General features: G+C 45.6%; 1 protein-coding gene across 1 annotated transcript in view; it reads right to left on the bottom strand.

The window, feature by feature from the left end:
* The window catches only part of Tbc1d2b (TBC1 domain family member 2B), a 68,050-nt gene that overhangs the window by 10,710 nt on the left and 39,802 nt on the right, over positions 1-17,538 (bottom strand). The window contains exons 4-10 of the mRNA XM_041677272.1: positions 15,214-15,377; positions 13,662-13,897; positions 12,383-12,766; positions 8,109-8,219; positions 6,597-6,790; positions 3,527-4,021; positions 91-208 (exon numbers count right to left, since the gene is read on the bottom strand). Coding sequence (XP_041533206.1) covers positions 91-208; positions 3,527-4,021; positions 6,597-6,790; positions 8,109-8,219; positions 12,383-12,766; positions 13,662-13,897; positions 15,214-15,377 — 1,702 coding nt within the window. The remainder of the gene's footprint in view (positions 1-90; positions 209-3,526; positions 4,022-6,596; positions 6,791-8,108; positions 8,220-12,382; positions 12,767-13,661; positions 13,898-15,213; positions 15,378-17,538) is intronic.

Below are 17,538 nucleotides of genomic sequence, written 5' to 3'. Positions count from 1 at the left end.
CCACTCAGATCGCCCCCACAGGGTTGACTTGGGTCAGACGACAACTGGAGTCCTAGAAGCCAGTGACCAAGGCATAGTATTTAGAAGTACCTGGGACCCCAACAGAGTCTTTGTGTAATAGTCTCGAGGCATGAAGACTTCCACGATGGTAACAAGACACCAGAAAGCATCTTCCTGTTCCAGGTAAAGGAGGGCCACTGCCACCAACCTATGGGCAGACAGGGACAAGGTCAGTGCGGGCTCCTGTTTCTGCCTTCATCAAGATGTCTGCCCAAGCCGTTTTCTCTAAGGGCCAGTGCGATTTCTACTTCTCTAATGAAGGATAAATGAGGATTTCTGTGTAAGTGATGGACCCTCTAAAACTTGAAGAGAAAAGCCACATTTCCTCTGATTCTGTCATTTGGATTTTGTTCAAAGTTGAAATTATTTCCCAATGAAATCGCCTCCCTGTGATCCATCAGCCTTGTGTAAAAAATGCTTCACTTGGGCTGAAGAGATGGCTCAGCCATTAAAGGTCAGATCCACAAACAAAACATGTTTCAGTCTAATATTCTGCTAAAGCAGCTAATTCTTTGAGTTCACTGCTTAAAATGTTTTGATTAGTCCTTTTATTTTTAAAAAATAATGTGAATGTAACAGAGTATGAGGTAGACTAAGACTCTGATTTCACCCACTATCCAGCTCTCTGGAGGGAGGAAGGCATGGCACAGAATCCCTAAAAGGGGCCCTTGGAGCTGCAGGAGGTGTGCACATGGGCAGGAAGGAGCTCCCCACACACCAACTGCTGTGCCACTCATAATGGAAACCTGGCTCCGCCCATTTGTCCACTGTCATAATCAAGAGGCTGCTGATAAAACATGACTGATCCAAGTTTCTGAGCAGGCTAGAGCAGGGGGAATCACAAGCTGAGGGTCATGTCTGGGCAAGTCGGCAAGACCCTGTCTCAAAATTTCAAATAAAAGTGTGTACGAGGAGAGGGTGCTGGGGATGCAGTTCAGTGGCAGAGCACTGGCCTGGCATGCCTCAGGCCTGGGATCCAATCCCCACACCACAAAACAAGGGTGGGGGATAAGGCTATACCAGAAAGAGGCAGAAGTGAGGAAAAGTCCCTCTCCACTAAGCTGAAATCCAGTAACTTCTGTCCCAAACAAAGTTTAAATGTGTCACTCACAGGAAAAATACCCTTGTTCAGAATTTGATCTTTTCTTTTTCTTTGATAAAACTGAAAGAAATCAGCAAATCTCAAATTAAAAAACAGGACCTGAGTGGGCGGCACTGGGATGGAGAGTGGGGAGGCGAGAGCTGGAGGACAGTTACAGAGAAAAGTTCCCACCGCGCAAACACAGCCAGCCAGGCCCAGCCCCCGGGACTCCAGGAGCCATCTGCAAGTCCCAACAGAACTGTCAGGACAGCACTTAGCTGAGGCTGAGCACGGTTAGCACAAGTTGGGCACGAGCTAGGGTTCTCACACTGAAGTACTAGGTTCTCAGGAGCCAGGAGCACGTACCAAGAGTTCCAAGGAAAAAAACTACCCCCACCCACCAATTAAGACTCAGAGCTTTAACAAGGCGGGGTGGGGGCGCGCCAGTGCTCCCAGTTCACTGAGGATCACAGAACTGGTTCCAGGAAAGCACCGTAAGTCTTCCGTGGGGCCCTGGCCTCAGGGGTTTCAGACTCAGTGTGGTGTGAGCTGTGGCTTTAAGTAAAACCAGGGCTGCTTTAGGCAGGTTTTAATTTTGAAATGGAGACTAAGAGAAGCTGAGGTGTCTCTAACCTCCTAAGGGCAGAGAGAAGTACCCTGTCCTGTTGACTGAAGTCATGGGTTCCTGGTAGCCACTGGGTTTCAGCTAGGGTTTGAGTGAGTGGTAGTCCAGCTTTACACCTCCCCTCCCATAATACTCACATGCAGACTCAGACAGCTTACCAGGAGGTCAGGGGCAAAGAAGCCTCTGAGCCGCCAGACTAAACACCAGCATCCAAAACTCAAGCACATGCACTGCTTAGGGGAGAACTTCTCAAGCACACACAAAGATCTTCATTCTCATTCTTTTCTCCCTCCCATTTGAGGCAGGGTCTCACTATGTAGCCTTTACTGGCCTAGAGCTTAGTATATAGACCAGGCTAGCCTCAAACTCACAGGGATCTACTTCTGCCTCCCAAGTGCTGGCATTAAAGGAGTGTTACGTGTGCAGTTTATCTTTCTGACGAGCTTGGAAGGGAACACAAACTGCAGTGACAGCAGACAGCAGAGAGACGACACAGGGTAAGACGAGACACGTCGGAAGACGCTGTCCCAGCACCCAGGGCCTGGTGCTGAGGGGGAGTTTGGTGGGCAGCAGACCTTGGTACCCACAAAGCCTTGTCCTGGCCCAACATGCAGCTCAGGGTGACAGCCTGGATCACCACTAAAAGGTGAGAGGTCCTCTGTGTTCTGTGCTTATGGAAACGCGGAAAACAGTCAAGACCTGTAAGAGGTTCTACTCAATGGCTACAAAGCAAAACAAACAGAGATGAATGTGAGAGAGATCTGTGGGGCGGAAGGAGGAAACGGGGATGGAGGGGGCGGGAGAGTACTGAATGACAGCAGTCGGGATGGACTACGTACACGAGTAAAATTGGTAAGAAAAAAAATCTAATTGAAAAAAAAAAAAGGCAAGCAAGTTTACGCCCTTTAAGAGCTGAGTTCTAATTAGCAGAAAAAGCCATCCAGGATCCTGCACAAATGACACAAGCTTCTACTCCGTCAATTATCAAATAATGCATATTTTTATGATTAAAACTGAAGTGTGAAGAGAAAAGCAAAGAAGAAAAAAGAAATGAGACTCCAAGATGCTCATCACATGACTTCTGTGCTTACCAATCCTGGCGCTGGGACTGAACCAGGGTCTCACTTAGGCCAAGGACACATAATATCACTGAGCCACATCCCAGGCAGCTTTTTACTCCTTAGACTTTCCAAAGCAGAACCTGCCTGAGTTACTCTAGAACTGTGTTGTGGGATATCTGTACACTGTGTGAAGATATATTGCTATGCTTGGTGTGATACAAAACTGAGTGACCAATAGCTAGGCAGGAGAGAGAGGCAACACTTCCAGGGAGAGAAAGGAAGAGGAGGAGGAATCTAGGCACGTGGATTATACCAGAGAGATGCCAATGAGACTCTGAAGAAGCTGGACATACAGTACAGAACAGAGTAACGCGAGCCACATGGCAGAACATAGATTAATAGAAACAGGTTAATTTGAGTTATAAGAGTTAGTTGGAGACAAGCCTAAGCTAAACGCTAAAGTTTCATAATTAATATTAAGTCTCCGGGTCATTATCTGTGGGCTGGCAATTCAAAGACCGTCGTCAAGAAAGCCTGCTACAGAGCTGGAGGTACTGCAACATGAAAACCTGCTGTCATCCCGGGATCCTTTCCCCACAGAATACAGGCTTTTCTTAGCTGGAAGGAGAGGGAGCTGCCAGGTAGTGCCTGGTGCCTGGAGGTTTTCTAAACCACAGGAGAGAGTAGTCTGACACCCACCTGTTGAGGCCTTGGCAGTAGCCAATATCTGGATTTCGCCAGGAGAAGGCGAGCAGGACACTGCGCAGCTTCTGGATGCCCTCTGATGTGGGACTGGAGTAATGTTTATTGTTGGGCAGAGTCCGCAGCAGGTCCAGCTCGATCTGCTTGGAGGCCGGATTCTGTTTCTCCAGTGCCTTCTGGAGCAAGCTCTGGAAGTAGCCGGGCTCCATGCTGTCCTTGAATTTCCTGGTGTGGCGGTCAACACACCACTTCCATACCTTGGAGCGGTGCTCGTGTGGAATGCCTGCTCGGATCAGGTTCTTCAGCTCCGGAGAACATACCATCTCCCTGTTCATTGTGCTTGCAAAATAGTTTTCCCACTTGACCCCAGTGGAAACTTCCTGATTTTCTGTGAGGTACAGAGTCTTCAGGTCCAATGCTCGGACCTTGGCGACCAACTTCTCTTCCTCGTCGTCATCAGGGACAGTCCTAAACCCGTAGATATCAAACTCACTGTGGACAAATAACAAGAGGGACAGTAGGAACGTCATGGTCTTGGCAAACAGTGCACTGAAACAGGAGACATTTCAGCCCATCAAGCACACAAGCGTCTGGATAAGCAGGGCCAGGACAACGGGCCTCTGCACAGAAAAGGTCTAATGAGATCAACTCTCCATTCATACAGAGAAAGAAATCACTGTCAGATGGGTTAAAACTCCCATAAAACCAGATAAAACCCATAAAAGCAGATCAAACTGGAAGGAAATACAAGCACTATCACCAAGCAAGACTGACCTAAGTGGGGCAGAGGGGCGTACACGGCTGATCTCAGTGTTCAGGAGGCTGGAGAGGGAGGATTCTAAGTTGAAGACAAGTCTGAGTGTAGCTACAAAGACACCGTCTCAGATAAAGGACCAAAGAAAATGAAAAAAAGGAGGCCCAATTATGTGGCTATGTCAATGTACATACACCCGGAACAACTTCATGCTTCAAAAGGTTTTGTTTTAATAAAAAAAGTATCTTGTGATGTTTGCCAGCCTAGACTCAAGTGCTCCTCCTGTCTCAGCTTTCCAAGTAGCTGGGATCACAGGTGTGTGCTACCATACCTACCCACAAGGCATCATTTTCAAAGGTGAAAAGACACGAAGAGGGTATACTTGTAAGATGTTGGGTATGAATATTAATTAAGGCTTTGGCGGACAGAATATGGTCCCACAGATGTCAACATCCTACTCCTGAAATCTGTGAAAACATTCAAGGAGAAGATGGTGGCAGATGGTCCTCATGTTACAGAATTAAGACAAGGACATTGTCTGGGCTACCAAGAGACCCAATAGCCACATGAACCCTTCAAAGAGAAAAGACCCAATAGCCACATGAACCCTTCAAAGAGAAAAAGGGAAAGCTGAAGAACAGATCAGAGGAAAAGAACAGAAGAGGCAGGAGGGACGGGTACCTTTGCAGGAACTGGGTCAGCCGCTGACACTTTAAAGAAGGAAGGGGCGATGAGCCATGGAATGCAGGGCTCGTTTTATATCTACCAGGAACCGTATCTACTAACATTTTTAATGATGGAAATGAACTGTTCCCCAGAAGATCCAAAAGGAGCCAGTCCTTGATTAAATTGTAATTTCAATCAGTAAGACCTTATGTTACCTTCTGACCCATGAACTTTATGACAGCAATGTTGCTGCTGAGTCTGTGATTAGTTGTGGCAGTATCAGAATCTAGTACAAAGTTTCTGACAGAATGCTTAGGAACTTTGGAAATCAAATCTAGTGCAGTTGAAGGTGTGCACTTCTTCCACATTAGGAATCGCGTTCCTTTTCTCTGTTCTGGATATACTCTTGCTGGGCACACAGAACATAGACCATGGTGTCTGTAACTACGGAAACTAAAAAGGTCTTAATTAAGTGCCCTTCATGAAGGGAAGCAATAATGCCTCTGTGGTCTGTTTATCTAGTGTAGTTCCTCAAAGCAGGGAAGGATGGAAAAAACTCCTAAATGCACACGGGAAGAACGCAACACACCTTCAGAACAGTTCCCGGAGGTCACTAACAACTATGAACGACATAACCACATGTGATGTGGAGGAAGCAGCCTTGAATGTGAGGTTCTGGCTGCCTGGGCTAGGGTTTCATCCATGTATCACAGGGTATCACTAGGATATGCTATTCCACCTCCTAACTCAGTCACCTCATAAAGTGAGGCAAAGCCCACCTGCACTGAGCATTTAATACAATTAATACACTTAGCAGTTCCTGTGCCCGGCACACTGGTACAGAAAAGTGTGCTGTAACAATGGTGCTGCTCATATTCTTAAAGTTTACTTCTGTCATTTGAATAGCAGTCAATGCTGGTAGGTTCTGTTAGCTTGGGGAGGGTCAGGCATATCAAAGGGCTTCATCTCAGGCTGGAGGAAAGGCAGTGAGGAGACCACTGAGCAAGGCCCAGAGACAGTGCTGTGTCTGAGTGACAGAGGCAGAAGGGAGGGTACACCAGGTGAGTCTGCAGCTTCCTAGTCCCAACACTCTGAGACTTGTCAGAAAATATACTGTATATGAGCTTTTAATCCAAGATCTGTCATATACTTCTAGGTTCTATGACCCTCACCCCTGCAAAAACAGTGCAGTATTTTACATGTATGTGTCTTAGTGCATCTTAGGGTGGGTCCATGGTTTGTTTCAGATCCTATGTGGGTCTTGGGCCGCTCAGTCGTTGTAGAAACGGCCTCCCCATACAGGGAAAACTGCTTCCCTTCACTGGCCCTTTGCTTTCGGTTCCCCTCGGATGGGATGCATGTGTGTCAGGAAAAGGTTCCCATTCCTCAGAAAACTGGCCCCGGCAGAAGAAGGTATGTATCGGAGGTGTGGCCTCTTTGACATGGTTTTGGAATAAACAGATGTGGACTGATTTCAGCTCTACCACTTATCTCTGAGGGAGAATGATGATATATGTCTCACTGGCCTGACAGCAGCTGTCACAGGCATCAGATCAGACACAGTGTAAGTGCCCCGTGAGTGTCTACTGCTGCGGAGAGGGAACTTTAGAAAGCGGTGGACTTCCCGACAGAATCAAACACATTTACCTGACCAGATGAGGCTTAATGAACGCTTGCTCTGGCTGTTCTTGGCTCTCAACCTGCAGAGCATCCTCCAACAACTGGGCTATGACATCCCTGGTAGGCCCCTGTTCTTCTGAGCAAACTGGTGTCTTCATTTCTTGAAGCAGTATCAAGTACTTACTTTCTACCTGGCAGAGCTTGGCTTCCAGACTAGAATACTGCAGAGAAAATAAGGTTAGGTAAGGTGTTACCCCCACCCAGAGAAAAACACAGGAAAAGCAAGCTTTGGGTAACTTGGCCAACAATGAGCTCAAGCCAGCATGCCCAGTAGATGAGGACGTGAGCCCGCTGCAGACTACAGCACAGGTGGAAGGCTAGTCATGCCACAGACCTTCTTAGGGCTAGAATAGCCTGCTACGGCAGCCCTCTTCTTCCTAAGGGTTTTGACGCAGAGGGAGTGCCGACAAGCACGGGTACCAGTCTTCAACATGGTTAGAGTGAGCAACAAAACTCATCGTGTGCCAGTTACTGAGGTCAAGTCTAATCCTAGTTGGTTACGTGGGCCATGAATCCCCCTACCCCATGTATACCAACTTTTTTAGGACATCATGTCCAGGCAGGACTAGTTCCCATTTGCTACCTGATCAGAAAAATCAACTTCACCCTGGCAAATATGCAGGAATACGGTTTAGAAATGTGCTCAGAAGGCTGTTGAAAAGATAGCACACACACCACAGCTGTGGAGAAGAGTCAGGTGCTTGTACCTCACCAGCACACAGCTGGAAAGCCCTCTGCCGCCGCTCTGCTGGATCTATGGAGATGGTAATATTCTCACCATTCCTGCTCCACAGATGTGAAACTAAATCTCAACAGCATAAATGAAAAGCTGGACAATCTTAATTTGGGAGAACCCCAAATTGCACTTCATTTTCACCTTAGAAAATTCCTTAAAAATGTATGAAGATCACATGTGCACATGTGAGAGTATTTCTTTGTTATCCACAACGAAAATGTACTGGACACACTTAACATTTATTTTGACGCCAGTAGCCATGTTTTTCCCAATGTGGTGGCTAGGTAGGTTCTAAAGCACATCCACTTAAATACAGTTTCTGGTGTAGGAGTTCATTCTGTTTGTGTTGCTTTCATTGGATAATGAATAAAGAAACTGCTTTGGCCTAGTTGATAGGACAAAACTTAGGTAGGCAGAGTAGACAGAACTGAATGCTGGGAAGAAGGACAGAGTGGCAGATGCCATGGATCTCCTGCCTGAGACAGATGCTGGTTAGAATCTTGTTAGTAAGCCACAGTCACATGGTGATACACAGATTAACAGAAATGGGTTAAATTAAAATGTAAGAATTAGCCAATAAGAAGTTAGAGATAATGGGCCAGCGGTGTTTAAATGAATACAGTTTCTGTGTGATTATTTCGGGTATAAGATAGCCAGGCAGCTGGGACAACAAGCAGTCCCCTCCTCCCGTTACAAGTTTTCTCTCTCTCACCAAGTGGTAAAATGTGTCTATCCTGACTTACCTTTGCCATCAGATCCCTCTCTCTCCTTTCCGCATTTCTTCGTAGAGCGGAGAGTTCCAAAATTTCCTTATTTAGAAATTTATTTTGGGTTTTGTACCCTTGCAGACTATCCTGTAGGGGGAAAATATTTATCAGTTCATGAGGATTGCATGTTGGTTAATTATCCTACCTAATTAGCATATCCGAGTCCTGCTAAGTGAGAGCAAGTTCTAAAAGAGAACTGAAGAAGTCTGAAGCTGTGTTCTGATGAATGTTCCAGTCATTGCTGAGCAGAAGGAGGTGGGAACTGCTGTTGCAATGAAGCAGATGAACAAAACATTTACTCAGCAGTAGAGATTTCAGGAGAAATAAGCAGGATGTATTTTCTAAATTCATTTATACCCATTAAGTTGGTGATGAGAAAAAAAAAAAAAAAGCAAAATTTAACCAAAAAAGCTACGGAGAAACCCTGCCTCGAAAATCCAAAAAAAAAAAAAAAAAAAAAAAAAAAGAAAAGAAAAAGAAAAATTTAACATTCCTTTCAACCAGAGAAATTGAACATATTCTTTGTAGGTTCTTGTTTTTACTCATATAGCTTCTATTTTAAAATGGCTATAAAAATGCAGAAAAGCCCTTAATTAAGAACGGCATGTAATGATAAATGCTACAATCTACAAAGCATCAGGGACTCTGGAGAACATTGCAAAGTTTCAAAGCTGGGGAAGAGCTGAAGGAAAAGCACAACAGGGCAGAGGTGGAGCTCAGTGGTAAAGCTCTCCTTTCCAGCACAACCAACTCCACAAATTACAAGAACAAAACGGGCCCTCTAGTGGGTGCCCACCTGTTCACTTCTGTGACATTTATTTTGTATTTGAGAGAACATAGCTAGTTGGAGACAAGGTTGTTTTGTAAAGACAAGGTCTCTCTACTATAGATCCTTGGTTGTCCTGGATGTATCTATGTATGAGTATGAAGTCAGAGTTCTGGCCTAGCTTCTGCCTTCCATGGTCACAAGGTTTGTTTGCCCTGCTCCACTTGAAGTGCAGCTGTGGGTGGGCAGGGAAGAGTTCTCACGCAGTCTCTGGAAGTAAGGTTTACTGATTCCTTTAGATGTTCCTCATGGTAAACTAAGGAAGCTTCTAAATAAAGATGAATCAGCAGCATCTTGAAGACTGTGGTTTCAAAAGACTACTTATAAATTCCATCTTTTGCAACCACAGCCTCATCTGCCCCTGACCATTTCTAAACAGTCCTCCACCCCCCACCCCCCCAGTCTCCCGATAGACTGTTCTATGAGATGCAGAGGAACTGGAAAGGTGCCCCTGGTGCCCCTGATTTGCTGGCACTCATGGAACACGTGCTATGGGTCACAGAACTCTGGGCAAGGCACATGAGCTTCTTGATCTCACTTAGACCTCTCGAGCCCCAGGAGCCATTCTTGACATTATTTCCCAGACAGACCCAGGCCAGGGAGGCTATGCATTCGCTGAATGCTGTGCTGGGAAGTCAGTTTCTAAGCTCGGAGGGCCAGGCTGAGTGCTTGAGCCTCCTCACCTGCAACCCAACCCTTGCACAGTACTGACGTCGCCCCAGCAACCCAAGTACGTAAGTGAAAATGTCAGGCCCCAAAGGTTAATGTGTCCTTTTCTAGCTCAAATGATGACATTTTCTCCTCTCTCCTGGCATCTTAAAAATACTGTATTTGGAAACAATGAATAAACACATCATTAAAGGCAGGTCAGTTAACAGGAGGTTGGTTGGAAAGAAGCTAAAGATACTGAACTGTGAGGAGAAAGACTAAATGACAGGTATTTGGTCTCTGCTGGCTGTGTAGTTTGTCTTTAGTATAAAATTTGTGCTCCAGTCTCAGTAAATTCTCACTATTTACCATCAGAATACTTTGTTGAGAATGTTGATATAACAATAACATCTGGCAGTAAACACTCAGCAAGGTGTCCGGTCCAGATGTGGACCACTTCCTTCAGCCCTCGTAACACCCCAGGGGTAGCACTGTTTGACAGATGAGGCCTAGACCTGAGGTCACTGCCAGAGTCAGAGTTCACTGTGGAAGGATGACTGAGCTCTGAGCAAGCCGCCTACACTCTTCTGGGAGCGCTGCATCTCACTGTAGTACAGGCTCAGGCAGAGCCAAGGCCAGCAACGTGAGGTCCTGACCTAGGCAGGCTGTCTCTGCCTGCTAAGAAGCTTCCCCACTAAGCCTCACCGTGTAGACTCTGGAGCCACAGCTTTAAAGCTGTTGAGAAATGTTGAGGAAAAAGATCCTTATGACTCATCAAAAGTCACCCCAGCTACAAAAGGACACAGGAGAGACAGTCCATGTTGGATGAGGTAAGTTAAGAGTCTCAAAGGTTCGGTGGTTATAGCAGCTACGTGGCCCATTCTAACACCCTCGCTTAGCTCCCTGGGAAAACGTGTGCCATATACTTCTCTTCTGCCAAGAACAAAAAACACCGTCTGGAAAACCCACATTACAAATGTAGACACTAAGTGTATCATCACTACTGTGGGGATGTGTAGGAAGGAACAAAACATTTACGGTTGAGCATATAAACAAAACTGACTTCTACAGGAAACACTAAGACTGCTTGTAAAAAGAAAAATGAAACAGAAACTAAAAACAGCCAAGCACAGCAGCTCACACCTGGTAATTTCAGCACCCTGGACATGGAGACAAAAATAACTTGAGTTTGAGGCAAACCTGGGCTACAGTGAGTTCTGGGTCAGTCTGAGCGACAGTATCAAACTTTGTCTTATAAATATAAAAATAAAATAATAAAGGCTGTTTTATAGTTGATATAATAAGAAGTGTTTTGGTTCCTCATTAATAATCCTGTTGGGAGCTGTGGCCAGGGCTTAGCCAGTCAAGTGTCTGCTGCACATGCAGGAGGACCTATATTTGGGTTTCTGACACCACATAAAAGCCGGTGTGATGGTGCTTCTATAACCCTAGTGCAGTGAGCATGGAGAAAGAGGATTGCTGGGGCTTCCAGACCAACTGGTTCAGACTTTGTCTCAAAAAAAGAAGGTGGGGAGGTATGGAGGGAGAATATCAACATGTAGCCTCTACATGTGAGCGCCCCTGGGCATGTGGACCTGCAAATACATGTGCATCTGTGCACATACACACACCAAAAATAAACCATGTTGGTCTTTCGAGTATCCGAAGGGAGTTGTCACTAAAACAGACCATCCACACGCTGCCGCTGTCTCAGTGTTCCTAACTCGGAAGTCCCCAGCCTGTCCAGCACTTGCTCAGCTCACTGCTGGCCAATGGAAGGCGCTGGAAGCCATGCCACTCACACTCTCTAACTATCTCAACAGTAACACACCTGGCCCTTCAAGGAGAAACTCCATTTGAAACTCAAACACCCAGAGTCAGTTTTTTTTTGCAAGAAGACAATGGCTGTGTGGAAACATGGGCTAGGAGTCACAGACCTACTGGGGGTCTGCTGGAGTCAGATCTATCTAATGCTCCTTGTCCCAGGGGATGTTTGTCTACCTAAAACTTCTCCAGCAGAGTCTCAGGAGCTGCTGACAGCAAAGATGTGCTGGTCTTCTCTACAGCCTTCCTCATAAGCGCCCGAACTGTTCAGCTCTCTGCTCTGGACCTGCAGGATTCTCAACAGGTATACGATGTAGGCTGCTCTGCTTTCCAAAGGGGGAGTACTCCCCCTCCTTCAACTGCTGCTTATCACCCCAGTTCCCTTCTGTTCAGGAGCCAGCCTCTCATCCTGGGCCATCTCAGAAGGTGGCACTGGGAAGACAGCTCTGTCCTCCCTTCCAAGAGCAGGACTTTTCATGTTAGGCACTGACCCTTGTCCGAGCAGGCTCCTTTCCCCACTTTCCCAGCTGGCCCTACTCTGACTACTGGGACAATATTCCTGCCCAGGCCTGTGGGAAGCTGTGCAAATTAAGTCTGTGTTTGCATTCATGTAACAGAAGAGGAAACTGACAACCTCCACATGTTCCAGGGTGCACTGAAGTCTTGAGAGGGGAATAAATAAGAGGGGAGGGGTGTTTCAGCTACTCCTAAGTCAGGGACAGGAGGAGCTGAAAGGGTTCCAGGCAGGCAATAGCAGCAATGGCAACAGTGCTGGAAGGGCTTCCAAGGAGTTTTTTAAATTGACTGCAAAGCCTGTTTCTGTGCCCCACCCCCAGCTCTGCTCCCTTACCAGACTAGCTCACTGACAATAGTACCTCTAAGGATCAAAACTGATGGAGCTAACGAAGTTTAGGATCTCTGTCCAAAAAGCAAGCCCACACCCTGCCCTTACTTTTAGCCTGTCCAGCTCCAGCTGGTCTCTGCTGGCTGGGGTGGCCAAAGGAGAGCTGGGCCCCAGGGTGGGCGAAGTCACGCTGCCCTCACACTCGCTGAGCTTGATGATGACCTCGTCCTTGGCCTGGATGGTCTCCATCAGCATCCCCAGGCGCTCGTTGAGCTCGCCCACCTTGCTCTTCAGCGTCCTCACTTCCTGCTGGAGACTCTCCTTCTCCAGGCCGTACCTCTCCAGCTGGCCGCTGAGGCCCAGGATCTGCTCGTCCTTTTGGTGGAGAAGCTCCAGAGTGTCCCTGGGGACCCCCTGGCTGATTTGGTGGCTCGTAAAATACTTGTCATATTGGGATGACCGGACTGTCTGCTGGAGCAGCCGAATAAGCTCCTAGGAACCAAGATGATGAGATGAAGGGTATGAGAGTCAGGGAGAAAAACAGGAATCATAACCATGTTACATAAGTAACCACTGGAATTTGAGGAAATGAGGAAACAAACTTTGTTGGAAACATTTTAATACCAAACTTCCTCTTGAAAGATCTCAAAAATAGAGAGGAAAGAAATTTAGTCCACAAATACGGTCTGAAGAGAACAATAATAGGAAGCTGGAAATAATGGACGTGCTGGCTGTAATTAGCAATGGTTCCTGGCACATATTTATCAGTACTAAGGGATCTGTGAAGTACCGTCGGGTGGCACATGCCTGTAATTCCTGTGCTGGAGGAGGATCAATTGTTCCATAGCCTACACCGTGAGATGCTGTCTCAAAAATAAATAGACGTGTGTGTGTGTGTGGGGGGGGTAGTTAGAAAGATGACTTAGCAGTTAAGAGCATATGATGTTCTTGCAGAGGTTCTGAGCTTGGCTCCCAGAACCAACATTGGGAGGCTCACTGGATTTGACACCCTTTTTGGATCTCCAAGGGTGCCTGCATTCACATACCCACACACATAATTAAAAATAAGATAAAACAGGGTGTGTGTGTGGGGAAATCCAGGCTCTAAGAATCACTGAACTGTCCAGCAATTAGGTAGAATGTCTGACCAGCTTAGAAAAGTTATACTGTCTGACAGGACGTAGAAACTTCAGATCTCTAGGCTGAGGAACTGGGTGTGGTGCAGACAGCAGCACCCTGCAACCTTCCTTTCCCTCCACATAGTCTGGGGTCTTGAATTAACGATGGGCATAGCTCAGGGCACAGGATGGAGGCTGCAGCAGCATGCATCAGGGAAAGGCCCCTGGGGAGGTCAGGTGAAGGGACACAAAACTCAAGAGACAGTTACCTTCTGACTGGACAGGTCCTTCTTGAGCTGCTCCAGCTCCTCCTGCTGGCTTTGAATCTGCAGCTGCATCTCAGAGACGGGCTTAGCGAGGCTTCCACCACCCGGTGACGTTCCCTCGATCAGAGGATCACCGCTGCTGTGGCGATTTTTGTATGACCCAATTATGTCTCTCAAGGGGCGCTTTCCTTTGTAAGGGTGCCGCCCCAACTCGAAGGGGAATCCCGAACTAGTGACTCCTATGTTAAAAAAAAAGTTTTTGAGCAAGTCCAACCTTCTTCTGGTATCCTTACAGACTGCCCTCTGAGGGGCTGTGGACTCATCAGCCTATGAAGAAAGCAGAGCGGCGGATGTCACTTTGTCCCACCTCATTCTAGAGGTAAAGCCAGCGGAGCTTCAGACCACTCTTTACAGAAGACTACTACTGGGCACTTTACAGAAAGATGAGGTACACTAGGAAATTCTTGGCTTCTTTTACTCATTTGTTTTTGGCTAAAACCAAAAACAAAAGGAATGTTTTTAAAAAGGATAGATACATTTTTAAAGTGTGATTTTACATATTAAATGATCCAAATAAATGTTTTTATGAATGACTTCAAATGCATCCTGAGGAATGCAAACAGGAGACACAAAAGCACCGCGGAGTTTTGATTATTTGAGGGTATGAGAGACAAAGGCACCTGCGCTGTTAGAAGCACACAGTGGCCCTGCAGTAGGTCAGGCAGAGACTGGGAGGGGCAACAGCATCAGGCACCTCGGTAGCACTGGATACCTGCTGTGCCTGGTTTCATGAAAAACAGAGGCGCACGCTTCTGACTTGGGGACTGTTCAGACTAGCATGTCTTCCCAAGTCTTCTTAGTGATGAAAACTGGGGTTTACCGGGAAGTCTTCCAGACAGTGGTACTCCAGCCCTTCTAGCTTTTCTGTTTCTTGACCACATGTCCCTATGATGATGCACCTCCTTAGGCCCAAAATGATGGGTTCAATTGGTCATAGACTAAGATCTCTGCAACTGTGAGCCAAAATAAACCTTTCCCTCTACATACTTTACCTCAGGCATTTGCTACAGTAGTGGGACTAAGACTAATTTAACCAGTTCTTCAGAATCTATGATACTATGTTTTGTTCCTTTTGAGTACATCTCAAATGTCTGAAAATAAAGGTGCTGTGTGTGTGTGTTTCTGAGACAGAGTCTTGCTACATGGCCCAGGCTGCCCTCAAATGTGCAATCCTCCTGCATCAGTCTCCCAGGTCTTAGAACTACAGGTATATGACATAATACCTGGCTTAATCAATACAAAGTTTCTTCAGTCAGCATTTCTGTGATGCACAGAAACATGACAGCTATTCTATCTCCTGGAAAAGGTTTGCAGTCACCGGGCTGGATGGACATTTATTCCTTGTAGCACTTTACAAACCTTTAGGAATGACTGCCCCCACCCCTGGCCATAACACTTCATGCTTCCAGGAACTCTGGCAGCCAAGTGTCTGTTACATCCCCAGAGGTGACAAATGGTAGCACAGAGAGCAACAGAGCACAGGTGCATTCTCTACCTTTGCTCCCCTCAGGCATTTGCTTCTTCCTCTCCTCCTGTATCAGGGACTCCTCTAGGTCCTTAGGAGGTGGGTCTAAAAGTTCCCACTCTTCATTGGTGTAAAACACGGTTCTGCGACTCTCACTATGTCCTCTCCCAGGACGGAAAGATGACATTGAATTTCTATTTTAAAAACAAGAAAAGACAAAACAAATACAACTGTATATAAGATTTCTAAAAATGAAGATTCGATAATACCGAATGTTTTTGAGAATATAGAAAACAAGAAAATACACATTGCTAGGAAGTACACACTGATCTAGTATCATGGAAAGCAAGAGAGACTGGAAAAGAGTCTTTCTTTCTTTCTTTCTTTCTCAAAACAACAATAACAACAACAAAACCCCTTTACTTAAAAGTCACACATCAAAATTAACCAGATCCAAGTCTATCCATCTCATTGAATTTCTGTACAGTTAGATTAGCTATTCTCAAATCGTGGAGCTTCACACTGGATTTTATACTTTCACCAACAAATATATTTTTATGAGAACTGCCTTTCTAAAGATGGTAGCATTTCCTAAATGAAATTCCTGTGCACAAATACAGGGAGACACTAAAGCACACACGGCTTTATTTATGTTAGCCACTCCTTACACTTATGGTGAGCTGACCTTCAACACGGATGTAAAAAAGTTCAAGGAGGAAAATGTGGTTATAAAAAGTGGTTATATATAGGAAACTTGAACCTTACCTCATACCACACATACAAATTAATTCAAAATATATGACAGACAGGTTGTTGTGGCTCACTTTGGAGACTGAGGCAGAAGGATCCTAAGTTCCAGGTCAGTCTGAGCTATATAGTGAGATTCTGTCTCAAAACAAAAACAAAAACACCCCACCCCCCAAACCTAATAAAAAAGTCCCCTAAAGGATCTAAATATAAAAAACTAAACACAAAACTTAATAAAAGGAGAAAAGTACTTTTCACACATATAAACGTGTTTTTTCTTTTCTGTATGCATGTGCACATATATCTTTGTATGTATGCAAGCGTGCATGTGTAGGCCAAAGGTCAACTCCAGTTGTCTTTCTCAATCACTTTCCAGTTCATTTTTTGAGGCAGAGTTTCTCTCTGAACCTGAGGCTCACCCATTTGGCTAGGCTAGCCAACAAACTCCAGAGATCTGCCCACCCCCAGCTCCCCAGTGCTGGGACTACAGGTAACATCTGGTTTTTACACGGGACTGGGGGTCCAAACTTGGGTCAAGTTTATTTCCTGACTAAGCCATCTCTGTAATCCCAGATGGGGCAGATTTTCTAAAGAGCACTCAGAAAGCACAATCTAAAAGATAAAAGGAGAAAAATCAAGTTTATTAAAACTTTTCCCCTTTGAAAAGTATTTGTCAATATATACCTGACAAAAGGCTCATATTCAGAACATTTAAGAACTCTTAAAGCCCAATAAGATGGATAAACAAGGGGCTGGAGAGATGGTTCAGTGGTTAAGAGCATTGCCTGCTCTTCCAAAGGTCCTGAGTTCAATTCCCAGCAACCACATGGTGGCTCACAACCATCTGTAATGAGATCTGGCGCCCTCTTCTGGTCTGTAGGCAAACAGACAGAACATTGTATACTAAATAAATAAATATTTAAAAAAAAAGATGGATAAACAATTCAATTTAAAAATGATCAAGAGTCGAGAAAAGCAAATTGAAAAAGAGAAAAGAAAAATACAGGCAGTTTCCTAACTTGTAAAGTTAAACTTAAGATTTTCTTTAAAACTTAATGATGGTTCCAAAGCAATACACATGCGAACCACACTTTGCAGAGGGATTTTCCTGGGCTAGTGATATGCAGTAAGACACTCTCGAGCCAGCCGGGAGTGGCTTCCAGTGAGCAGCACGAGTTCAAGGGTGCACAACAGGTACTCTACAGAATACGTGCACAACAGAATACATGCACAACAGGTACTCTACAGAATACGTGCACAACAGAATACATGCACAACAGGTACTCTACAGAATACGTGCACAACAGAATACATGCACAACAGGTACTCTACAGAATACGTGCACAACAGAATACATGCACAACAGGTACTCTACAGAATACGTGCACAACAGAATACATGCACAACAGGTACTCTACAGAATACGTGCAGCAACGCCACAGTGTTTGCTGGGCTAGGTGTATAAAATGCATGCTTGCCTTTCGGCATTTTCAACTGTTAGGCTTACTAGGACATAACCCTACAATGTAACCCATCCTTAGCCAAGGAGCCTCTGCCTAAGAATGGCTAGTAAGTGCTGAAAAAGAAAACACCAGTGGTTAAGGGCAC

Source organism: Microtus oregoni, unplaced genomic scaffold, assembly GCF_018167655.1.
Source record: "Microtus oregoni isolate MIOR12 unplaced genomic scaffold, Mior012 000028F_ref0000031, whole genome shotgun sequence".
Lineage (NCBI taxonomy): Eukaryota > Metazoa > Chordata > Mammalia > Rodentia > Cricetidae > Microtus > Microtus oregoni.
This window is presented reverse-complemented; position numbering and strand designations above follow the sequence as displayed.